The sequence below is a fragment of the Mustelus asterias genome, chromosome 11 (genome assembly GCF_964213995.1).
Source record: "Mustelus asterias chromosome 11, sMusAst1.hap1.1, whole genome shotgun sequence".
Lineage (NCBI taxonomy): Eukaryota > Metazoa > Chordata > Chondrichthyes > Carcharhiniformes > Triakidae > Mustelus > Mustelus asterias.
This window is the reverse complement of record NC_135811.1, coordinates 54,937,417-54,963,813: the sequence shown is the minus strand read 5'-3', so window position 1 is coordinate 54,963,813 and position 26,397 is coordinate 54,937,417. Positions and strand designations below refer to the sequence as shown.

The 26,397-nt window shown below is 45.5% G+C and overlaps 1 protein-coding gene across 1 annotated transcript in view; it reads right to left on the bottom strand.

Moving 5' to 3' along the window:
* Positions 1–26,397, bottom strand: part of LOC144500250 (protein bicaudal C homolog 1-like) — a 222,813-nt gene that overhangs the window by 61,429 nt on the left and 134,987 nt on the right. The window contains exons 5-6 of the mRNA XM_078222926.1: positions 3,043–3,122; positions 1,276–1,434 (exon numbers count right to left, since the gene is read on the bottom strand). Of these exons, the coding sequence (XP_078079052.1) occupies positions 1,276–1,434; positions 3,043–3,122 (239 nt within the window). The remainder of the gene's footprint in view (positions 1–1,275; positions 1,435–3,042; positions 3,123–26,397) is intronic.

Below are 26,397 nucleotides of genomic sequence, written 5' to 3'. Positions count from 1 at the left end.
GTATTTGAATCTGTTGTTTTTGACACAGACCCTGTTGTTGGCTTATCGGGTTACACAGAGACACCTCCACTAGGAATGTGGTTTTTTCAGCTATCATGAAACTCCGCTTAAAATCATTTTGGAGACGGGTCTCCTGGGAATCGATTCACCAGGATCTTACTGTTTTGTACCACTGTTCAAATCTTTGTTACCAATTATGCATCAGTTTAATTAAAACGCAATCCAAAGTGAGCAGTCAAATCTTCATTTTGAGAAAAACATTGGCTCACGGTGACAATAATAAAGCAAAGTGCATAGCCTTGCTTGTTTATCAAGAATACACATCCAGAGTTTCATTTTGCTTTTACGGCCCTTTACTTTTGCCAGAAAAAGGTCGCTGCTGTAGAGAAATGAAACCCTTGTATCCTTTCCGTTACTGTCCCTAATCAGTGTGTTTTGTGGGAAGGAGGGTGTGTGTGTTACTTTGGGCTCCGAGTGTGTGCACGGTCAATTTGAAGAACACCACCAAGCTTTTGTAAGTTTAAATAAAAGGGGATTCATTATTCACAATTCACATGCTCTTGTCTACATCAGTGGTGACGAAGTAGAAATGGTCAAGAGCTTCAAGTTTTTAGGTGTCCAGATCACCAACATTCTGTCCTGGTCCCCCCATGCCGACACTATAGTTAAGAAAGCCCCACCAACGCCTCTACTTTCTCAGAAGACTAAGGAAATTTGGCATCTCAGCTACAACTCTCACCAACTTTTACAGATGCACTATAGAAAGCATTCTTTCTGGTTGTATCACAGCTTGGTATGGCTCCTGCTCTGCCCAAGACCGCAAGGAACTATAAAAGGTCGTGAATGTCGCCCAATCCATCACGCAAACCAGCCTCCCATCCATTGACTCTGTCCACACTTCCCACTGCCTCGGCAAAGCAGCCAGCATAATTAAGGACCCCACGCACCCCAGACATTCTCTCTTCCACCTTCTTCCTTCGGGAAAAAGATACAAAAGTCTGAGGTCACGTACCAACCAATTCAAGAACAGCTTCTTCCCTGCTGCTGTCAGACTTTTGAATGGACTTACCTTGCATTAAGTTGATCTTTCTCTCCACCCTAGCTATGACTGTAACACTACATTCTGCACTCTCTCGTTTCCTTCCCTATGAACGGTATGCTTTGTCTGTATAGCGTGCAAGAAACAATACTTTTCACTGTATGTTAATACATGTGACAATAATAAATCAAATCAAATGGAAAAACAGATTCAGCAGCCATTCGATGTGGAATTACCTGGTTGCTTTTCTCTGTCTGGTTGTTCCTGTTGGAGTCAGGGAAGTGAATGTGACACCCTGTCTCCTCCATCACTTTTTTAATGTTGTTTCCTCCTTTGCCAATGACGTGGGAGTGTTCTGTATGTGACACGTCCATTTTCAGAGTCACCCGATTACTCTAATACAGAGGGCAAGAGGAGACACAAACGTCACTGGATGGTTCCTTCCATCTATCCTGTTCACATCACCAATCAGATTGCACAGCCCTGGACTAGAATTATTATTAAGGCAGTGATTGTGTTAATCAGTAATGACCCCATGGTATGTTTCCAGCTGGGTTAAAGGCTACGGGGACTGAGTGTTCTCAGGGGGTGTTACACAAACAGGCACAACCGTGAGAATCAAGTGTAAAGATCAGAAAAACTGCGATTATTCCAACAAAATAAAAGATCAGGCTGATCCCGTCTCCCCCTCCTGGGGGGGGGGGGGGGGGGGGGGGCAAAAGCAACAGACGGGTGGGGGAGACGGACAGGAGAGACGGGAGGGAGAATGAATGAGAGAGAGCTGGCAGATGGAGTACAATGTTGGTAAATGTGAGGTCATCCATTTTGGTAGGAATAACAGCAAAATGGACTCTTATTTAAACGGTAAAAAATTGCAACATGCTGCTGTGCAGAGGGACCTGGGTGTCCTTGTGCAGGAACCTCAAGGAGTTGGTTTGCAGGTGCAGCAGGTAATTAAGAAGGCACATGGAATTTTGTCCTTCATTGCTAGAGGGATGGATTTTAAAAACAGGGAGGTTGTGTTGCAGCTGTATAAGATGTCCAAAGATGTGCGGGTTAGGTTGATTGGCCAGGTTAAAAAAATTGCCCCTTAGAGTCCTGGGATGCGTAGGTTAGAGGGATTAGCGGGTAAATATGTGGGGGTAGGGCCTGGGTGGGATTGTGGTCGGTGCAGACTCGATGGGCCGAATGGCCTCCTTCTGCACTGTAGGGTTTCTATGATTTCTATGATATAAGGTTGTGGTGAGGCCACACCTGGAGTACTATGTACAGTTTTGGTCTCCTTACTTGAGAAAGGATATACTGGCATTGGAGGGGGTGCAGAGGAGATTCACTAGGTTGATTCTGGAGTTGAGAGGGTTTGCTTATGAGGAGAGACTGAGTAGACTGCGGCTATACTCATTGGAATTCAGAAGAATGAGGGGAGATCTTATAGAAACATATAAGATTATGAAGGGAATAGATAAGATAGAAGCAGGGAAGTTGTTTCCACTGGCGGGTAAAACTCAAACTAGGGGGCATGGCCTCAAAATAAGGGGAAGCAAATTTAGGACTGAGTTGAGGAGGAACTTCTTCACACAAAGAGTTGTGAATCTGTGGAATTCCCTGCCCAGTGAAGCAGTTGAGGCTGCCTCATTGAATGTTTTTAAGTCAAGGATAGATAAAGTTTTGAACAGTAGAGGAATTAAGGGTTATGGTGAGCAGGCGGGTAAGTGAAGCTGAGTCCACAAAAAGATCAGCCATGATCATATTGAATGGCGCAGCAGGCTCGAGGGGCCAGATGGCCTACTCCTGCTCCTAGTTCTTATGTTCTTATATTAAAATGAAAATGACAGGCAAAGTTTTGAATTGGTGCATTAAGGGCAGCTTGGATATATATTTATGAAATGAATATTACTGATCTCACTACACTGCACTGATCCATCGCAGTAATTAAACAGACAAATGTTCATCACTGGTGAATAAGACACATGACAAATGGAGAGAGTGACACTGTATCTTACCTTCGTGTCTAGAACTGACATGATCTTTTCTTTCGCTTCCTTCACGTTTTCTTTCTTTCCGCCAACTTTAATGTGGGGATCTGTGTAAAACACAAAGAGAGAAACCAAATGTGAGAAACACAACACTAGCATCTTAAATAAAGTGTGGGAGCCACAGGACCAAGAACGTGTTGAAACCAAGGACTCAGAGGGAAGCGAGTCGCCAGCAGCCACAAAAACAGGGGCAGCACGGTGGCACAGTGGTTAACACTGCTGCCTCACAGTGCCAGGGACCCAGGTTCGATTCCCACCTTGGGTCTGTGCGGAGTCTGCATGCTCTCCCCGTGTCTGCGTGGGTTTCCTCTGCGTGGGTTTCCTCCCACAGTCTGAAAGGCATTGGCCGTGCTAAATTCTCCCTCTGTGTACCCGAACAGGTGCTGGAGTGTGGCGACTAGGGGATTTTCACAGTAACTTCATTGTGGTGTTAACATAAGCCTTACTTGTGACACTAATAAATAAACTTTCAAGTAGTGTTGGAGCGGTGGGGGAGGGTGGAGTGTGCCAGAGGCTGAATCGCAGGTGGCTGGGCTTTAGGCCGGAAATGTTGTGGAGAGGCGAGTAAGCAAAGCACAAATCTTTGGAGCAATTTGGGACCAAAATTGAAGTCGGCAAGTTTCAGTCTGAGGATAATTCCGTGCAAACGGAAGGGGATAAATAGAACTTGGCGCACAATCTTGACTGTCAGATAAACAGAGTTAATGCTCCAGCTTTATGACTTTTCATCAGGTCAGCGACCTGGAATGTTAATCTGCTTCTCTCTCTAACACATGCTGCCTGACCTGCTGAGCATTCACAGCGTTATCCAGTCAGATTTACAGCTTGCAGTGGATTGTGCTTTTGTAGCCTTGGTATTGGAGTTGTGAATTGGTTGGGGTTAGTGTGATGGGGTTATTAATTCCTCCCCCAGGGTTATGAGGGTGCTGGTGGGGTGGACATACAGGAAAATGGAGTTGAGGACAAAATCAGATCAGAGCAGGCTCAAGTGGACGAATAGTCTACTCCTGCTCGGACATACTCTCTTCCACCTTCTTCAGTCAGGAAAAAAATACAAAGTCTGAAAACACATACCAACTGGCTCAAGAACAGCTTCTTTCCTGCTGCCATTAGACTTTTGAATGGACCTACCATATATTAAACTGATTTTTCACTACACCCTAGCTATGACGGTAACATCACATTCTGCACCCTCTCCTTTCCTTCTCCCCTATATATTCTATGAAGAGTATGCTCTGTCTGCATAGCGTGCAAACATCAGAATCTCCAAATGACAATGTTGGGGTCTTAATATTTGCTTGAAGTTATCAAGTACTAATATTGTATATGCAGGGCATACTTTGTTCCCAGATATACACGGCTTAACCACATGTTCGGACGCCTTTTTCCTGTTCATTACTTACAGGTGGAATTACAGCAAGTTTCAAATAAGAGGCATAAATAGAAGACTGCAGACACGAAACCATAAGACGATAAGACTTAGGAGGAGAATTAGGCCATTCGGCCCATCGAGTCTGCTTCGCCATTCAATCATGGCTGATATTTTTTCATCCCCATTCTCCTGCCTTTTCCCCAGAACCCCTGATCCCCTTATTAATCAAGAACCTATCAATCTCTGTCTTAAAGACACTCAATGACCTGGCTTCCACAGCCTTCTGCGGCAAAGAGTTCCACAGATTCACCACTCCCCGGCTGAAGAAATTCCTCCTCATCTCTGTTTTAAAGGGTCTTCCCTTCAGCCTGAGGTTGTGCCCTCTGGTTCTAGTTTTTCCTACTAGTGGAAACATCCTCTCTACGTCCACTCTAACCAGGCCTCGCAGTATCCTGAGTTTCAATAAGATCCCCCCTCATCCTTCTAAACTCCAATGAGCACAGACGCAGAGTCCTCAACCGTTTCTCATTCTTCAAGCTCTTCATTCCAGGGATCATTCTTGTGAACCTCCTCTGGACCCTTTCCAAGGCCAGCACATCCTTCCTTAGATATGGGACCCAAAACTGCTCACAATACTCCAAATGGGGTCTGACCAGAGCCTTATACAGCCTCAGAAGTACATCCCTGCTCTTGTATTCTAGCCCTCTCGACATGAATGCTAACATTGCATCTGCCTTCCTAACTGCCGACTGAACCTGCACGTTAACCTTAAGAGAATCTTGAACAATGACTCCCAAGTCTCTTTGTGTTTCTGATTTCCTAAGCATTTTCCCATTTAGAAAATAGTCTATGCCTAAGCAACTTTCAAATTTCCTCCCAACTCAACTGTTGGGAAAAGATTCACTCATTAAATGTTTTTGGCTAGTAAACTGGTTCAAAAATTGGCTAGGCCCCAGGGTCAAACTAATTCAATTGAATGAAGCTCAGAAGCCACATTGCATTAAATCGCTCTTTTATCCACATAACAATGGTGCACACTGGGAAGACACAGATGTTCCGAGCATCTTGTACGTCCTTGTCCATTACAAATCGCTAACTAGGAACTGCAAATCCAATTTTCCCAAGGACCCCAGGAGACCGGCACATTGCCAGGGTAACATCTTGATGCTACGGCAACATAGTTTTAGCCACGTACTGTATATTTTAATAGATAATGCCTTGCGCTCGATACAGGCCAATATATTCACTGAAAAGGCAACCGGTAAATCACTCGCATCAAAAAAGAAGAGTTTTATTGTCTTACAACTAAACAACTTTTGCAACGATCACAAAAGCAACACATAGATATGCTGTGTGAATGAGGATCGAGATTGCAGCTCAATCCCACTGCTGGTTTCTTGCAAATTTATTTACCAGTCGGCAATGTGACTCGCCACATCTGGATTGCCAATTGTCCACAGGTGACCAGGGGCTAGTGCACTGGACAACATTGGTCTACTGCGGCTCTTGCTTTTATGACAGGGGCCGCGTTTCCATAATTCAGGCATCATTTAAGCACTCCTGCCCATATCCAATATCTGCTGTCACTTTCAGCAGAATGTCCTGGAGGGTGGGGGACTAGGAATTGCAAATCCAATTTTCCCCGGGACCCCAGGAGATCGGCAAATCACCAAGGTAACATCTTGCACAGGATTTGTGTGCTGCGAGAAAGCGGGCTGGTTTAATGAAACTATCGCTCATCTGCACAAGGCTTTGGAAGCATTTTTAACAGTGAGAGTGCCTCGTCAATCTCAGTGGATTGGGGCAACATTCTCTGCTTCAGGCACTTCCTGTGGGAAGGTTTTGCAGTTAATGAAATATCCCTCAAATAGTCTTCAGTCAGAAATTGCCATAAATCATTGGCCATCCACATTCTTACACGTCATACTCTGGCAAAGAATTCCACATGAATCTGGATAACAGGGGCCCCTGAATGTGCTGTCACAGACAGTAATGTTCTGTCTGCAGTTATACACACATGAACATTTCCGTTTAACGTGGTTTCACTTTAAAGTTGTTTTTTTCTTTAAGATCTGTTTTTCTGATTTGCGACACCAGTTTCGTTTTACCATAGAACCCCTACAGTACAGAAGCAGGACATTTGGCCCATCAAGTCTGCACTGACTTTCCAAAAGAGCATCTTATGTAGGCCCACCCCTCTGCCCTATCCTCACAACTCTGTGCATTTACCATGGCCAACCCACGTAACCTCCACACCTTTGGACACTAAGGGGCAATTTAGGATGGCCAATCCACCTAACCTGGACATCTTTGGATTGTGGGAGGAAACCGGAGCACCCGGACGAAACCCATGCGAACATGGGGAGAACGTGCAAACTCCACACAGACAATTCACTCAAGGCTGGAATCGAACCCGGGTCCCTGGCGCTGTGAGGCAGCAGTGCTAACCACTGTGTCACCGACTGCCCTTAAGTCATTGGTGTTGGAGTCGTGCACTGTCATGGCCATTGGCAGAGCAATGGAACACTTTGTCAGGAGGATGCCTGCAACTTCAGGCTGGCTTGGGAGACTCCCAGTTCAGCATACAGGTAGTGAATGGAAATCCTATTGTCATGAATCTGGGGAAATTCAGGCAACGATCACTGGTAATCCATCAGAAGGTGACTGAAGGGCTTGGGTAGCCAATTGTGCCACAGGATTAAATGTTTTCATCGTCGGGTGAAGAGTGCTTGGGAGGAAAATCATTGAGGCAAATAAACACAAGATAAGATGTGGGAGCAGCATCTCATGAAAAGATACCAAACTAATTTTTTTTAAAAACTCATTTCGTCTTAGACTGGAAGAATTGCAGAAGAAAGCGCTTAGGGGGACAACATTTTGGAACTTTCCAGAAGGAAGTATGCCAGACATTTTCGAGGGAGTTTAGAGAAAGGGTCAGAAGACCAGACTTAAGGATTCCTCTCCAGCTTCTAACCACAGATGCAGCTTATCATGGTCTGTGCCAACACTTTGGAATAGTCATCCAGCTAGTCCCACTCCCCGGAACTTTCCACATTGTCCTGCAATGTTTTCCCTTCAATTTATATTTAGGAATTCATGATATGTTATTTCAGCGAGGACCACACGGTGCTGCATATGTACAGTAGTATTTCAACTTGCTCACTGGATATTTTCCACTCGGGAAAACCAAAATAAAACCCAACTCCCCCTTTAAATAGGGAAACTAGAAGCTGGACTAGGCCATTTAGTTCTTCGAGCCTGCTCCACCATTCATTATCATGGCTGATCATCAAATTCAATATCCAATCCCCCCTTCCCCCCCATATCCCTTGAGCCCCAAGTGCTCTCTCAAATTTCTTCTTGAAATCACACAATTTTTTGACCTCAGCTACTCTCTGTGGCAGTGAATTTCACACATTCACCACTCTCCGGGTGAAGAAATTTCTCCTCACCTCAGTTCTAAAAGGTTTACCCCTTATCCTCAAGCTATGACCCCTTTATCTTGATCAGTTGGGCCAATGGGCCGATTGAATGGCAGATGGAGTTTAATTTAAATAAATGTGAGGTGATGCATTTTGGTAGATCGAATTGGGGCAGGGCCTACTCAGTTAATGGTAGGTTGTGGAGAGTTATAGAACAAAGAGATCTAGGAGTACAGGTTCATAGCTCCTTGACAGTGGAGTCACAGGTGGACAAGGTGGTGAAGAAGACATTCGGCATGCTTGGTTTCATTGGTCAGAACATTGAAGGCCACACTTGGAATACTGTGTACGGTTCTGGTCACCCTATTATAGAAAGGATATTATTATAGAAAGAATACAGAAAAGATTTACCAGGATGCCACCGGAACTTGATGGTTTGAGAGGCTGGATAGACTGGGACTTTATTCCCTGGATCGTAGGAGGCTTAGGGGTGATCTTATAGAGGTCTATAAAATAATGAAGGGCATAGATGAAGTAGATAGTCAACATCTTTTCCCAAAGATAGGGGAGTCTAAAACTAGAGGGCATAGGTTTAAGGTGAGAGGGGAGAGACACAAAAGGGTCCAGAGGGGCAATTTTTTCACACAAGTGGCGAGTGTCTGGAACGAGCTGCCAGAGGTAGTAGTAGAGGCGGGTACAATTTTGACTTTTATAAAGCATATGGATGGGTATAAAGAGATATGGGCCAAATGCGGGTAATTGGTACTAGCTTAGTGGTAAAAACTGGGTGGCATTGACAAGTTGGGCCGAAGGGCCTGTTTCCAAGCTGTAAACCTCTGACTCCATTTGGCACTGATTCTTACAGGAACCTGTGATTAACATAAAGTCGCTTCACTTAACATCGCGATGTTCAGGAACGCAACTACAACTTGAAGTGAGGATTTATTTACAGCCTCTTAAGTGAGGCTGTAACTAAAGCCAGACAAGTTTACAAGATTCGGGTGAGGGAGGCAAAGTCTTCCTCCATATCCCAGCCCTAACATTAAAAACTGACTAACAAGTTGTTGCTGTACGGGTGGCTTGTGAATTTTGTCCCGAGGTTGCCTATTGTATTACTTGCTACCGAGGTCAGGTTCATAGGTCAATTTTTGACCCGATTAGAATGGCTCACCCTTTCCTTGAAGTCATCGAATCCCCACAGTGCAGAAGGAGGCCATTTGGCCCATCGAGTCTGCACAGACAACAATCCCACCCAGGCCTTATCCCCAAAACCCCACATATTTACCCTGCTAATCCATCTAAAATACACATCCTGGAACACTAAGTGGCAATTCAGCATGGCCAATCAACCTAACCCGCACATCTTTTGGACTGTGGGAGAAAACCAGAGCACCCAGAGGAAACCCACGCAGACATGGGGAGAAGGTACAGACTCTGCACGGACAGTGACCCAAGCCAGGAACCCAGTTCCCTGGAGCTGTGAGGCAGCAGTGCTCACCATCTTTAATATTAAATGGCCTCTTTATATCGGGAGCCATTTAAACTTTTTCAGTGATGACGGAGTGGGCGTTGAAACACTGATTAGACCCAAAGACCAGTTCTACAAGCCTGACACTGTTAGCATCTCGAGTATGTGGATCCGAATCTCTACGTGGGCGTTCCGGGGGTGGCAGATGATTACATCAGCATTTAACTGCTGAACTAAAAATAAATACATCTGTGAAGATGATTAGACTTTAATGCAGTGATTAAAAGTAATGAAGAAAATAGTCAAGTGGAGATCACTCCTTTGCTGCTACCAGCATGTTTTGGCAATGTTACTGGGCAATTAAGTGGTTTAATTTTTGGCCTACACTTCAGTTATGATGACAATGCAGTAGATAACTGTATGTGCCTTTGAGCTGGGAAGTAGAAGGACTGTGTTAATCACTATAATTCCCCCACTTTGATCCCGGTCTGCTAACAAAGGAATTAACTCAAAGTACTGGCAACGCACAAGTTGTATGATTTTTTATTGAGCTGAGGTAAGTTGACCTGAGCTTCTGCCTTGTTTTTTTTAGTAACCTAATGTGACCTTTGGTGGTAGCAGGCAATGACTGAATAGGATGCATTGTAGGACATGGGAGAAGCGTCAAGCGACTGACCTTAAGGCAACATGAAAAACTTGACGTCCACTGGAATTTTCACAGCAAGAACGGTTTTTAATTAATTTTAGAATTTTCCTACTATTTTTCAACAAATTTAGGTGTGTGTAGTTTAGCAACAGAGACGGCAGGGTTTGAAACCTGGTCTGTGCTCAGTAAGGACCAGAGCAGAGAAAGCGCAAGGACTAATGGGATGCTCAGGGTGCTCTACGGAATGTTACGAGTTCAGTAGACTTGCTGGCCTGGCCTTTTCCTGACACGATTGGGTTACCTTCTTGGAATGTGATCTCAGAGAAACTGAGCAGCACAATGGGCGAGACAATTTCTTATTATTCTTTCATGGGATGTCGGTGTCGCTGGCAAGGCAGCATTAGTTTCCCATCCCTAATTACCCTCGAGACGGTGATGATGGGCCAATTTCTTTTACCACTGCAGTAGGTACACCCACCGTGCTGTTAGCAGGAAGTTCTGGGGTCTCGATGCAATGACAGTGAAGAATTGGTGATATAGTTTCTGCTCAGGACGGTGCGTGGCTTGGAGGGGAACTTGCAGGTGGTGCTGCTCCCATGCCTTTGCTGCCCTTGTCCTTCTGGGAGGCAGGAGTCGCAAGTTTGGAAGGTGCTGCCAAAGGAGCCTTAGTGAGTTGTTGCAGTGCATCTTGTAGATGTACACACGGCTGCCACTGTGCATCAGTGGTGGAGGGAGTAAGAGTTTAAGGTGGTGGATGGGGGCCAATCAAGGGGTTGCTTTGTCCTGGATGGTATCAGTCTTTTTGAGTGTTTTTGGAGCCACGCTCATCCAAACAAATGGAGAGCATTCTATCACACTCCTGACCTGTAGATAATGAACAGGCTCGGGGATCAGGAAGAGAGTTACTCGCCTCAGAATTCCCAGCCTCTGACCTGCTCTTGTAGCCACAGTTTTTATATGGCTAGTTCAGTTCAGCTTCTTTTCAATGGTAATCCCCAGGATGTTGATCATAGAATCCTACAGTGCAAAGGAGGCCATTCGGCCCATTGAGTCTGCACCGACCATAATCCCACCCAAGTCTTATCCCCATAACCCCATGCATTTACCCTAACTAGCCCCCCTGACACCAAGGGGCAATTTATCATGGCCAATCCGCCTAACCTGCACATATTTGGACTGCGGGAGGAAACCAGAGCACCTGGAGGAAACCCACGCAGGCACGGGGAGAATGTGCAAACTCTACACAGACAGTGACCCAAACTGGGAATCGAACCCGGGTCCCTGGCGCTGGGAGGCAGCAGTGCTAACCACTGTGCCACCATGTTGCCCTCGTGCCACTGTGCTGCCCTAGTGGGGATTCAGCAATGGTAATGCCACTGAATGTCAAGGGGAGATCGTTAGATTCTCTCTCGTTGGAGATGGCATTACAATCTTCTTGGGGATTGTTAACCCTGAAAAAGAGATCAGATTCAACCAACAGAACTAACTATCCCCAAGATTTTACTTCTTATTTTAAAACAAAAACCGTATTGTATATAAAAGACTGAAACAAAACAAGCACTAGTAATTTAACAGTATGGTTTGTAACTAGATAGTTTATGTACTCTGGTTTACTTCCTACTTCCTCTTAGAGGACACAGTGATCGAAAAGCTATTTACTTCTGCAGGGATACTCATTTGTGTGGTACAGTCCTCTGGAGAATTCTCCTCAGCTCCAGCTATTCTAGCTCCGTCATTCATTATGATCATGGCTGATCATCCAACTCAATAACCTGTTCCTGCTTTCCCCCATATCCCCTGGTCCCTTTAGCCCCAGGAGCTATATCTAACTCCTTCTTGAAAACATACAATGTTTTGGCCTCAATTGCTTTCTGTGGTAGCAAATTCCACTGACTCACAGTTCTATGGATGAAGAAATTTCTCCTCATCTCAGACCTAAATGGTTTACCCCATATCCTCAGACTGTGACCCCTGGTTCTGGACTACCCTGCCAACAGGAACATCCTTCCTACATCTACCCTGTCTAGTCCTGTTAGGATTTTATAGGTTTCTATGAGATCCCCCATCATTCTTCGAAACGCCAGCAAATATAATCCTAACTGACTCAATCTCTCCTCATACGTCAATCCCGCCATCCCAGGAATCAGCCTGGTAAAGCTTTGCTGCACTCTATAGCAAAAACATCTTTCCTCAGATAAGGAGACCAAAACTGCACACAATATTCCACGCGTGGCGTCAGTAAGGCCCTGTATAATTGCAGCAAGACATCCTCGCTTCTGTATTTGAATCTTTCTTCACCCTCTGCATGCTTACTTTCAGCGACTGGTGTATAAGGACATCCAGGTTTCGTTGCACATTCCTTTCTCTCAATCTATAGCCATTCAGATAATAATTTACCTGTTTTTGCTACCAAAGTGAATAACCTCGAACTTATCCACATTATACTGTATCTGCTATGCATTTGCCCATTCACTCACCTTGTCCAAATCATGCTGAAGCATCTCTGCATCCTCCTCAACCTGACAATCCCCCCAGCTGCAAATTTGGAGATATTACATTTAGTTCCCTCATCTAAATTATTAATATATATTGTAAATAGCTGGGGTCCCAGCACTGATCCCTGCTGTACCCCACTAGTCATTGCCTGGTCATTTGATAAAAGACCCATTTATTCCTACGCTGTTTCTTGTCTGCCAACCAGCCTTCTATCCATGCTTTATTTTAGCTAAATCATCTCAGCAAGCTGCATATCACATGAGGTCCAAACTGCAAATAACTTTGCTTGCAAACATGCATATAAATTGAAACCAGGGAACCTTCCTAAGTTCCATCCACCTCGATAACAACGTAGCCTGTTCTGGGCTGTCCTCAGACTCATCTCGAAGATAATTATCCCTAATTTACAATTTATTTTTCAATCTGATAAAGTGGATGGGTTTTATAACCTTTCAGGATTCACTGAATGTTTTTAAAACACTTTAGCTCTAACTCCCAAAGCCAAAACATCTCTTTGGACTGCACTTCTTTACATGCGGTGTGGACATCATGTCTCCAATTTTCTAGATGAGCAAGTCCACCTGCTGTTTTATAACCTTTACTTTCTAGCTGTTAACCTCGGAATACAACATAGTCCTAATTTTTTTTAATGTAAGCTGCTTTAATTGCACTTACCTCTTCCATTCCGACTATTAAACAAACATGCATAACCTTCTGAACTGCCAGTTCTTTTGGTGTTCTGGCAATCACTAAATCCCAGCATTTAATGGCCTTATTTTTATAACAATAATTTTTGGCAGAAACTATGAACTAGATATTCACAACAATGGGCATTGCTTGGCACTTGTGTGGCATGAATGACCAGCTTTCAGCCCAAGCCTGAATGTTGTCCAGCTCTTGCTGTGGATATAGAACTTCTTCAGCATCTGAGGAGTTGCAAACATTGCTGGCAATCATCAGTGAACAGTGACTTCATGAAGGAGGGAAGGTCATTGACAAATCAGCGAAAGATGGTTGGGCCTGGCACACCACCCTGAGAGAGTGCTGGGGCTGAGATGATTGACCTCCAACAACCCCAACCATCTCTTTTGTACGAGTCATGGTTCCAACCAGTTGGGGTGTCCCGATTGACTTCAATTTTGCCAGGGATGCTTGATGCCACAATCGGTCAAATGCTCCCTGGACATCAAGAACAGTCACTCTTGTCTCATCTCTTTTGACCACACTGACATTAACCTCCTGGGCTCAAGTTCAAACTCAGCCTGGACCGCAGTGATGTGGGTAAAAGGTCATTGTGAAATGAGTTTGGGCAGTAGCAGTCCAGCTCCTAGTCAGCTCGAGCTAATAACACACAATCATCTCTGGCTTGCCACATTCTGGCAATGTCAATTTGAGAGGTCACAAAGTAGATGGTGTGGAAACTGATAGTGTCAGACTGATGGGTGCAGTCTTTGCTTCAACATACACCACTGACAAAAGGTCGTCGACCTGAAAGGCTAAACTCGATTTCTCTCTCTACAGATGCTGCCTGACTTGCTGAATACTTCCAGCATTTTGTCTGCTAGTTTCACTTTTCTTATGTCCTTACTTCCAGTAACTGCAGTACTTTGCCTTTGGTTAACAAGGCAGTCTCTTCTGTCTGTCTAAGACACAAACGTTGTCACTGTGTCCTCCGGCACCATTGAGGCTTCAGTGGCTGATGGGCTGCACGGGGACTGGGCTGTTTTATTGACCCCTTTGATCACATTTTGTTTTAAGTTGCCTTTGTAATTTGTATTTTATTTGATGCCTTACCCCTTCAAGGGGCTGCTCTTTTAATTTGTGATTCCTTTTGCTTAATTCGTTAAATGTTTGGCTTAAAAGAATAAAACACAAATGTTATCAATAAAACTCCATTACATAGGAACAGGGGAAGGCCAATTAGTCTCTTGAGCTTGTTCCACCATTCAATGAGATCATGGCTGATCTGTGGCCTAATTCCATATACCTGCCTTTGGTCCATATCCCTTAATACCTTAGCTTAACAAAAATATAACTATCTCAGGTTTAAAATTAGGAACTGATCCAGCATCAACTGCAGTTTGTGGAAGAGAGTTCCAAACCTCTACCACCCTGTGTGTGTACAGGAGCTTCCCAACATCTCTCCTGAACAGTCTGGCCCTAATTTTTAGACTATGCCCTCGGCTCTAGAATCTTCAACCAGTGGAAATAGTTTATCTTTATCTACCCTGTCTTTTCCTGCTATCATCTTGAAAACTTCAATCCGATCACCCCACAACCTTCTAAATTCTAGAGAAAACAGGCCTAATCTGTACAATCTCCTGAAGTCCAGGAATCATTCTTGTAAACCTACCAAGGCCAATATATCCTTCCTAATGCGTGGTGCCCAGATCTGCTCACAGTGACTCCAAGTGGGGTCTAACCAGGGTTTTGTATTGCTGCAGCATAACCTGTGTCCTCATACTCCACTCCTCGAGATATAAAGGCCAGCATTCCATTAGCCTTCTTGATTATTTTCTGCATCTGTCTGTGGCATTTTAAAGATACGTGCATCTGAACCCTCAAGTCTCTTTGGACTTCGTACCATCTCGGAAGTACTCTGATCCATCCTTTTTCTGTCCGAAGTGGATAACTTCACACTTGCATGGATGGAAATCCACCTGCCCATTCACCCAGTCTATCCATATCCCTTTGTAATTTTATACTGTCATCTACACTGTCCACAATGCCACCTAACTTTGTGTCACCAGCAAATTTTAAAAATGACTTTCTGTGCCATTATCCAAGTCATTAATAAATAATGTAAATAATTGAGGCTCGAACACAGATCCTGTGGGACACCACTAGTCACATCCCACCAATTTGAGTACCTACCCATTATCCCTGATTTCTGTCACCTGCCACTCAATCAATTTCCTTGACAGGTCAGTAATTTGCCATCAATTCCACGGGCCTTTACCTTAGTTCACAGTCTCTTATGTGGGACTTTATCAAAGTCCTCCTGGAAGTCCATATAAACAGCATGTGGCATTTATCTGTCCTTTGCTATAGTGTGGTCCATACACACTTCTCAGTGGCCAGTGTAAGTCACACTTTTTATGCAATCGTGGGACATGGGTGTCACTGGCTGGGCCACATTTATTGCCCATCGCTAGTTGCCCTAGAGAAGGTGGTGGTGAGCTGCCTTCTTGAATCGCTGCAGTCCATGCGCTTTGGGTTGACCCACAATGCTGTTAGGGAGGGAATTCCAGAATTTTGATCCAGCGACTGCGAAGGAATGGCTGATATATTTCCAAATCAGGATGGTGAGTGGCTTAGAGGGGGACTTGCAGGTGGTGATGTTCCCATGTATCTGCTACCCTTGTCCTTCTAGTTTGGAAAGTGCTGTCTAAGGATCTTTGGTGTGGTCATAAATCACAAATCTCTTCACTATTTACAGTCATATTTTGATAAGATGCAAATTGTCAATATTAATGGCAATTCTATGTCAAGGTTTGATGGCAATTACATTGTCAAACAGGTGACGGATATTTGTATCCCTTCTAAATGGGGATACCTGGGACACTGGTGGGTGGGGTGTTGAGTCTGCACTAAGTCAATAAAGTCAATCTGCAACTGATGTGGATCCACATAACAAGTTTTGACACAAAACCAGGGCCCATGGGATTGGGGATGATATAAACATGAATGAAAACTGGTTATAGACTGTAAACAGAGTAGGAATGAATGGGTTATTTTCAGGTTGGCAAGCTGTTACTAGTGGAATATTGCAAAGCATCAGTGAGGGGGCCTCAACTATTTACAATCTATATTAATGATGAGGAGATGAAATATAGTAAGTGGAAACATGAAGCAATCCACTTTGGAAGGAAAATCAGAATTTTTTAAAATGGCGAGAGACTGGAAATGTTGAGTGTTCTTGTACATAAATCACAAAGTTAACATGCAGGAAACTGGGCTCGATTAGATTTTTAACAATTTGTTCCAGGGATGTGGACTTCGCTGACTAGATCAACATTTACAGCCCATCTCTAATTGCCCTTGAGAAGGTGGTGGTGAGCTGGCTTCTTGAACCACTGCAGTCCATGTGGTGTAGGTACACCCACAGTGCTGTTAGGGAGAGAGTTTCACCAGAGAGATTAAAGGGCTTTTTGTTTACTTATACAATCTCCTCCTCCTAATTCAAAGCCACTGAACCCAAATGATCTGATAATTGAACATTTTGGCACTTAATTCCCACTCTGCTACATTATTTACCTTGTTTTATTTAAACTATTGGATAATTCAATCCCTTGGCGCGAGAAACAGCTTTGAACTCTGACGAGTAGAATAGCCACAGGACTGACGGAAATCCCTTCCCGACTGGCTTGTGCAAGGCCCAATTCTGGGTGCCATTAAATTTAAATGGTGGAGGATCCAGCCTTATAAATGAAGTACTGTGCTGCAAACTACTCTTAATTACATCGGCCAGGCTGAAGCTTAAAGTATTCTCATCTGGTTATTATTAATGGCAAGCGGAGTATTTGAAAACAGGTTTGTTTATGCCTTTGTGCACATGCTGCTATGACAACCAAATAAAAAAAAATTATAGCTGATTTCCTGCTCATGAGTAGGCCAAGGTCTGCTCCTAAGGAGTTTAGCTGATGACGTGATGTTTAGCCTGGTCTATCCCTGTCTGTTTACTGCTTAGGGCCTCCATGTAGGGAAGTGAACTCACTGATCTGAGGTTGTTCGGAAGCTTGTTGTTGAGAGTTTTTTTTTTGAGTTGACGCTGCCCATATAAGATTGTTGGCGGCTGACCTCACAGGGGTCAACTTATCGAGCTCAGGTCAAACTGGCAGGAAATGACCAACTTCCTTTTAACACTCGGAGCTACGATAAGCCACGAGACTTGAATTGTGTAGCACCTTTCTCAAAACGCCTTAAAGCCAAGGAGATGTCTTCGAAGCGCTGGTCCTGTCAAAATGCAGGAAATGCTGAAGCCAACATGGTCAGTGTGTGGAGTTTGCACGTTCTCCCCAGGTCTGCGTGGGTTTCCTCCGGGTGCTCCGGTTTCCTCCCGCAGTCCAAAGATGTGCAGATTAGGTGGATTGGCTATGCTAAGTAGGTGGCATGGTGCCACAGTGGTTAGCACTGCTGCCTCAACAGCACTAGGGACCCAGCTTCGATTCCCAGCTTGGGTCACTGTCTGTGCAGAGTCTGCACGTTCTCCCCGTGTCTGCATGGGTTTCCTCCGGGTGCTCCGGTTTCCTTCCACAGTCTGAAAGACGGGCTGGTTAGGCGCATTGGCCATGCTAAATTCTCCCTCAGTGTACCCGAACAGGCGCCGGAGTGTGGCGGCTAGGGGATTTTCACAGTAACTTCATTGCAGTGTTAATGTAAGTCTACTTGTGACACGAATAAATAAACTTCAAACTAAATTGCCCGTTAGTGTCCAGGGGTGTGTGGGTTGTGTGGGAGATGCGTAGGGCTGTGGGGGTGGGGCAGAGGGGTGGTTTGGGAGGGCCTTGCTGGGATGCTCTTTCGAGGGGGATTGGTGCCGAACCAATGGGCCGAATGGCCACTTTTGGCACTGTAGGAGTTCGAACATGGGCACAGCAAGCTCCCACAAACAGTGATGTGATAATGATGAAGTAATCTGTTTGCAGAGGATGTTGAGCATTTTGCCTCATCTTGTCTTGAGAAACCATGGCAACTGAAGATCTACCAGCTCTGACTGGAATCAGGTAATGACACATATTCTCCTCCCTCCCCTACATCCAAGTCCATTAAAACAGATCACTTTAGCTCAGAGAAATCAGCACAAACTGCGTGCAGTCCCACTCACCAATTAACTTGGGGGCGGGGGGTGTGTGTGTGTGTGTGTGTGTGTGTCTGCTTAACTGCAAACAAGATAAAGGTGGTGTGAGAAAGAGCGCACTGGTTACTGTGCAACCATAAAGGATCACAGCACACAGTGTCCTGGATGAACAAGCCGTATCTCCAGTGCTTGTGTGGTATCTACAGTGCAGTGCAGGTCTGTACCAGGTACCAGTCCCTGCCATGACCCCACAAACAGCTGCCACAGAGTGCAGTCATTGCACAAAGTCACCCGAGTTACGCTCGCAAAGCCTCCAAATGTAACGCTCGAGAGGAACAAAAGACTGCAGAAATAATCTTTAACTCACACTGCTGGCCCCAGTCAACGGTCAACTCTTCTCAATTCTCAATGCCAAGCATTTAAACTGAAATTGCCACCGCACTAAACAAAACCAGAGTAATTCCACAGGGAAGAGCTATTCATCTATGAAGGGTCAGCTGCCCTTACTTAAACGTAAATACTTTCAGGAAGCAAATAAAGTCGAAGCTAAATCCATGATAAGATATTTAGTCTGAAGACGCAACACCTCAGCTGATAGCAGTTTGTGCAGTTTAGTATCACCTCAACATTACTCATCATTTAACTTGTATCTCCTTATGAACTCCTTGTGAACTCTTAATCATAGAATTCCCTACAGTGCAGAAGGAGGCCATTCAGCCCATCGAGTCAGCACCAACAATAATCCCACCGAGGCCCGATCATCGTAACTCCACATATTTACCCCCCCCCTAATCCTTTTAACCTATGCAACCCGGGACACTCAAGGGCAATTGAGCATAGCCAATGCACCTAACCCACACATCTTTGGACTGTGGGAGGAAACCGGAGCGCCCGGAGGAAACCCACGCAGACACGGGGAGAACGTGCAAACTCCACACAGACAGTGACCCAAGGCTGGGAATTGAACCCGGGTCCCTGAAACTATGAGGCAGCAGTATTAACCACTGTGCCACCGTGCTGCTTTACTGAGACTGAGGGCGGAGCTGAGCTGAAGACTTTCCAAAGGAATAAGGCGTTAGATTTGGCAAGGAAGAAAACAAAAATCCCAAGTTCACAGAGTTGTTACTTTGGCCCCCAAATTTAAAATGGTCCCCCCTTGTATTTAAATCCTTTTTTGACGTTAATCCTCCCCCTCTCTCTAAACCCCACCACCCTACATCTCCAGGAGCCCTCCACCGCCTCTGAACTCTCTATTTCTGACTCTGGCCTCATGTGGATCCCCAGCAATGCATGCTGTTCCTTCTCTCATCTAGGCCCGTGAGTTCCTCAAGTCTCTATTTAAACCGCTCAGCTTTTCTCTTCTTTACGGCACGGTGGCACAGTGGTTAGCACTGCTGCCTCACAGCTCCAGGGACCCGGGTTCGATTCCTGGCTTGAGTGACTGTCTGTGTGGAGTTTGTACGTTCTCCCCGTGTCTGTGTGGGTTTCCTCCCGGTGCTCCGGTTTCCTCCCACAGTCCAAAGATGTCTGGGTTAGGTTGACTGGCTGTGCTAAGTTGTCTATTAGCGTCCCGGGATGTGTAGGGTAGAGGGATTAGTGGTGTATATACGTGGGGTTACGGGGATAGGGTCTGAGTGGGATCATTGTCTGTGCAGACTCAATGGGCTGAATGGCCTCCTTCTGCACTGTAGGGATTCTGTTTACGACTATCCCTAAAACTTTTTGACTGGGGTGTTGCTCACCCTTCCTTGGTTCTCCGTTGATTTTTCTTTGCACATCAATGAGGCATTTGGGATGTTTTCCAATGTCAAAGGCAAGTGGCTATGAACCAACACCTTGCTTTTTTTTAAAAATGAAGTTCAACTTCAAAGTCAAGATTTGTCAATCAGTGGCAGATTCTGATGCGGTGTAATTCTGGGCTATCGTAGGTTCTTTGTAAGAAGATAGAAATGCATTCTTGTGCACGTGTTAGAGAATTGACCAAGTCTTAAACATCCCGGATGGCAGTATATCACTGCGCTTTTTTTTCAAATTATTTTTAAAATTCCAGCGGTCACTGACTAAACTGGAAATATGATGCACAAAATAATTAACAGATTAAAACCAAATCAGCAATCAGAAAAACATACAGGTGTTTCAGGGTCCAGGTAGGGTCACTGGTTCCAGGATGTTTCTAAGATGGCGTTGGAGTGAGGCAGCTTCGTGCCAGCTGTACGCAGCATTCCTTCAAATTCTATCTTTTACTCTTGTTCTATGCTTTTAAAACTCTATTCTAACTCTTATAAACTCTCTCACAAAATGTTCTAATTCAATCTCTTGCAGGTCTAGCGAAGTTGATCTTTTTCTACACCCTAGCTATGACTGTAACACTACATTCTGCACTCTCTCCTTCTCTATGAACGGTATGCTTTGTCTGTATAGCGCGCAAGAAACAATACTTTTCACTGTATACTAATACATGTGACAATAATAAATCAAATCACAATATAACAGAGGAGAATTTCTCCAAGGTCAGGCAGTCTACTTTGACAAAGGGTCCTTCCCCCATCCCAGGACATAGCCTCTCATCACTGTCCACCTGATAACATGGTATACACACCATAATGGGCAGCATAATGGCACAATGGTGAGCACTGCTGCCTCACAGCACCAGGGACCCGGGTTAAATTCCCAGCTTGGTCACTGTCTGTGCAGAGAATGCACATTCTCCCCGTGTCTGCGTGGGTTTCCTCCGGGTGCTCTGGTTTCCTCCCACAGTCCGAAAGACGTGCTGTTTAGTAGCATTGGCCATGCTAAATTCCCCCTCAGTGTACCCAAACATGCGCCGGAGTGTGGCGACCAGGGGATTTTCACAGTAACTTCATTGCAGTGTTAATGTAAGCCTATTTATGACACTAATAAATAAACTTTAAAACTTTATAATGAGGGAAATGGACAACAGCCACAAAAACAAAGAGTGATTGACTTGAAGAGAATGTTAATTAGGATGATTTGCCTGCAAGCGATGCTATTGGAGATGAATGTGTTGTGTTTATTAACTCCTCTTCCTATCCTGTTACCTCTGGTCCCGATGTGGAGATGCCGGCGTTGGACTGGGGTAAACACAGTAAGAAGTTTAACAACACCAGGTTAAAGTCCAACAGGTTTATTTGGTAGCAAAAGCCACACAAGCTTTCGGAGCCCCAAGCCCCTTCTTCAGGGTCCCATCCAGCTTCTATCTTTGCCTCCCTACTATTCCCCAAGGACAAGCTGACCCTGGACAGAAATAAAACATCGTTTTCACCCAGTCCGATCTCACCACAATCTCTCTCCACAACTCCACTGTTGCTACGTTATCTGACAAGCAGAACTGGAGGAGCAGAAATGTTCCTGAACTAAATCATGGGGAAGACTGAAAGCCGAGTATTCTGTCCACACCACAAACCCTATCCCCGAGTGACCAACACCAATCACCTGATTTCATTGGCCTACTTTGGCTCCCAGTTAAGTCTTGACTTTAAAATACTCATTCCTACTTTTAAATCCCTTCATGGTCTTCTCATTCCCTATCTCTGTAATCTCCTTCAGCCCTATAATCCTCCAAGATATCTCTGCTCCATCAATTAAGGCCTCTTAAATCTCCCCCACTCAGCACCTCACTATCACCCGACCCCTCCCTATCCCTATCCCAAATCCTCGTTGCCCCTCTCGCCAGCCCACTCAGCAGCCCTAGCTACCAGTCTCCTGTGCCCCGTGCCACTCTGCTCACTGCTGCAGTCCTCAATGACGACTCTTAAGAACCTACAAGTTCAACCAAGCTTGTGGTCTTCTAACCTAATGTCTGCTTATGGGATTTTTCTTTCATAGGGAAATGCCTTGCGATGTTTCATCACATGAAAGGTGCTATATAAATATAAATCGTTGTTGGCATTATTAGAACTTCATTCTGTTCGTCACGTTGCAACCCTTATTCCATTAGCGACATCATTGCAACAAAGGCAAAATACTCCGGATGCTGGAATCTGAAATAAGAACAGAAAATGCTGGAAACTCTCAGCAGGTCTGACAGCGAGAACGGAGCCAACGTTTTGAGTCTGGATGACCCTTCGCCAGCTCTGTGCAACGCCAGGGGTGACTGGTTTGTATATATTACAAGAACATCAAGCCAGAGATTGAAAACAAACACAGGCTCCAAATGATTTGTCGTGTCACAGCACGAGACACTAGGAGGGAAACAAATAAGCCATGAATTAATGTGATTTGAGCCTTTAAGTGAGATACAAAGGGAGTTTAATGGCAACATAACTCACTGCACAGAGGGTCGCAACATCAGCCAAAGTGGCTGCTATTTGGCCCATTTATCCATGTGTAGAAATGTCACTGTTGAAACATAAAAATGAAACATTAAGCAAGACAGATGAAGCTACTTGGAGAATCCGGAGCCTCTGGCCAGGTACTCTGCAGCCATTACTCCTCAGTGGCATCATCTGACTCGATACATGACAGGTTGTAAAACAAAAAGCTTCCAAACGGAGGTCCGCCAGGGAATTCCATGGGATTTGCCAGACTTCTGTCCATCAAAGCCCAGTGCACACAGTTCATGATCAAAATCAATATATTCGATATTTGTTCCCTCATTCTCAACTTAATATCGCCCGACTTCATCCCCGTCTGAGCTCATCTGATGCTAAAACCCTCCCATTTAACCCTCCCAGCAGCACATCTGCCCCAAAGCTTCTAGCACAGCCTGCCCTGCATGTGGCAGGATCTGCAGACTGCCCACGGGACTCATCCTCCATCCCAGAATCCATCACTGCCAAACGGGCTAAGTCACCCTCCATCCTGAGGGGCTGCCCTAGAGGAGGGAGGAGAAGTTGGGCTGTTTGGAGTTTTTGTGCTCCCTCTGATACCTCGACTTCACCTCATGCACAATCCAAGCAATGTCACTCAATGCGTCCCTGTCTTTCCGAATGGACCTTCTCCATTTTGATCAATCACAAACCAGGGTCTCCCGCGAGTCGGCGGGGATGTTTGAGCTCTTCAGGGGTGCTTTGAGGTTATCCCAAAAGTGTTTCCTTCCGCTAACCTCCTCGGAGTCTCCTGTGGCGACTTAGTTCCGAGTAGTGGAGTTGCTTCAGGAGTCAGGTGTAAGAACGACACCTCCCAATGGCGCTAGCTTTGGGTGATTCGATACTGGACATGTTGTCTTGGGAAAGGACACTGCTGTTGGACCCTTCCTGCCACTGGATTTGGAGATCTTGTGAAGGCACTGCTGGTGGTTAATTCTCTGGTGCTTTTTAAAAATTTGATTTTATTGTCATATGTATTAGCATACAATGAAAAGTATTGTTTCTTGCGCGCTATACAGACAAAGCACACTGTTCATAGAGTACATAGTGGAGAAGGAAAGAACAGGGTACAGAATGTAGTATTATAGTCACAGCAAGGGTGTAGAGAAAGATCAGCTTAATGTGAGGTAGGTCCATTCAAAAGTCTGATGGCACCTGGGAAGAAGCTGTTTTTGAATCGGTTGGCACGTGATCTCAGACTTTTGTATCTTTTTCCCGACGGACGAAAGTGGAAGCGAGTATGTTCGGTGTGCGTGGGGTCCTTAATTATGCTGGCTGCTTTTCCCAGGCAGCGGGAAGTGTAGACGGAGTCAATGGATGGGAGGCTGGTTTGTATGACGAACTTGCGTTCTTGGTCAGAGCAGGAGCCATACCAAGCTGTGATATCTGGTGTAGATTGTCCAAATCTCCAACGCATATCGGAGCATGGGGATCACTGCTGCCCAGTAAATCATGACCTTATTCACAGGTCTGCGATACCGTTCCTCAAAAACTTTTTCCCCCAGTCGCACAAAGGCTGAGCAGGCGATGATGAATTTCCTTGTCTCCATCTACATTCACCGAGAGGAAACTCCCAAGATTCAGACAATGGGTCACATTTTCTGGGATCCCATGGTTGATGTTATTCCATGGTGGGCAGTGTTGTGCTGTGGGGAGTTGGAAGTGGAGATTAAGTCCTCCGGGTATTCAGTGAAAGGCCCATTTTCTCATTTTCAGTGGACAAAGAGCTGGACTCCGTTTCTGTGAGGTTTGTATGCTGACGCTGTATGGATGAGGTTGGAATGGTTTGGATCGGAGGTGGCGTGCACTGAACGACTTCCCGTCTTTACTTTAGATTATCTCCCAGCCTGTGGGAAATTTGCTGCAGGTGGAGAGGACGATATCCCTTAAACCTTCACAGTTGACGGTTTTATGAGGTGCACTAAGGTTACGTATAGAGATTGGTGCTGTTACTTCATTCTCTGTGCAATGAAGATCAGGCCCACGGTTTGTCTCGATGGGTGAAAACTGTACTGCGATTCTGGGAGGAGTTTCTTAGTCATTGGGGGGAGTAGCATTGAGATGAGGGGGGGGGGCGGGTAGCAACGAGACTGGGGGGGAGTGGGGGCTAGTGTCGACACTGGGGGTGGGGTTGCAGCACTGAGACCAAGGTGGCCGAGGAGGTTTTGAGGAATGGAGTTGAGTAAGTTCATGTCAAACACAGAGTTTTGTTTGAGAAGTTCTTCGAAATATTCTCTCCAGTGAACACTAGCTGCCCACCCGTCCCTGAGCTCCTCACCTCTACATCTGCCTCTCTGCAGGCTGAGCCCTCGAGTGTTTGGGTCATATACTGTCTTGACGCAGCACGTCACTGGTATCGCTCAGTCACTGGATCTCCCACACTCTGTCCATCATTTGTTCTTTGCGCCACGGGTTTGATGCTGTGTCGCCTCCTTCAGCCACCTATGGGAATACTACTTTCCTCTCAAGCTGTGGGGGAGTTTCCTGTCAACACAAGCTTTGCACTCATGTTCAATTTGGTCCTGTATCTCTGGGTCATATTCGTCAAAGCAGTCAGGATGGTTCCTGTTAGAGAGACAAAGGACTTCTTCCCAGGTGCTTGTTAGGGTGGCGTTTAGTATTTCACCAGGCACTGTGGGGGCACAGTGGTGAGGGTGAGAGGATGGCAGCGAGGCGCTGACTGAGAAGGGTCACCTTGGTGGGATCTTTCAGGCCTTTGATGATAATTTTCTTGGGGCATTGCTTCTGTTGTGTCAGCTGTTTGGAGATAGTAGAGTGGATAAGGCAACAATCAGTGCAGCAGTTGTCACCAGTTATCATGCCGTGGTAGGTAAGTGCAGTCCCTGCCCTGAGTGTAGCGAGCAAGTGCCAGTGTTTGGAGCATGGATAGTGCCACACGGCCTCGTGTTTGCCTCACTGGTGGAACAGGGCATTAGTTATCACAAGGTCGTAGCTAGACATTTCATCAGGATGTGGACTCTATTGGAGATTGCGTTCCATACTCCTTCCTTGTCTATCACACCCTTGCAGAGATTGACGTTCTTCCCGACTCTGGCGTTGAAATCGTGAGCAGGGTCAGTTTGTCCCTGCTGGGTCTCCAGCTTGGGACTACTCAAGGTCAACGTAGAATCCCTCCCTGATCTCATCTAGCACAACCTTTCACAAGATGTGCGGGTTAGGTGGATTGGACAAACTAAATTGCCCCTTAGTGTCAGGAGGATTAGCAGGGTAATGGCACAGTGGTTAGCGCTGCTGCTTCACAGTGCCAGGGACCCGCGTTCGATTCCTGGCTTGGGTCACTGTCTGTGCGGAGTCTGCACATTCTCCCCGTGTCTGCGTGCGTTTCCTCCGGGTGCCCCGGTTTCCTCCCACAGTCCAAAAGACGTGCTGGTTAGGTACATTAGCCATGCTAAATTCTCCCTCAGTGTACCCGAACAGGCGCCAGAGTGTGACGATGAGGGGATTTTGACAGTAACTTCATTGCAGTGTTAATGTAAGCCTACTTGTGACTAAGAAATAAATAAAATGAAAATGTAGGGTTACAGGGAAAAAGGCATGTGGTCTGTGCAGGTTTGATGGACCGAACTGGCTCCTTCTGCACTGGAGGGATTCTATGAAACCAGCATCATTCCCCGTGTTTGCGTGGGTTTCCTCCGGATGCTCTGGTTTCCTCCCACAGTCTGAAAGACGTGCTGGTTAGGTGCAGTGACCCGAACAGGCACCAGAATGTGGCGACTAGGGAAATTTCACAGTAACTTCATTGCAGTGTTAATGTAAGCCTTACTTGTGA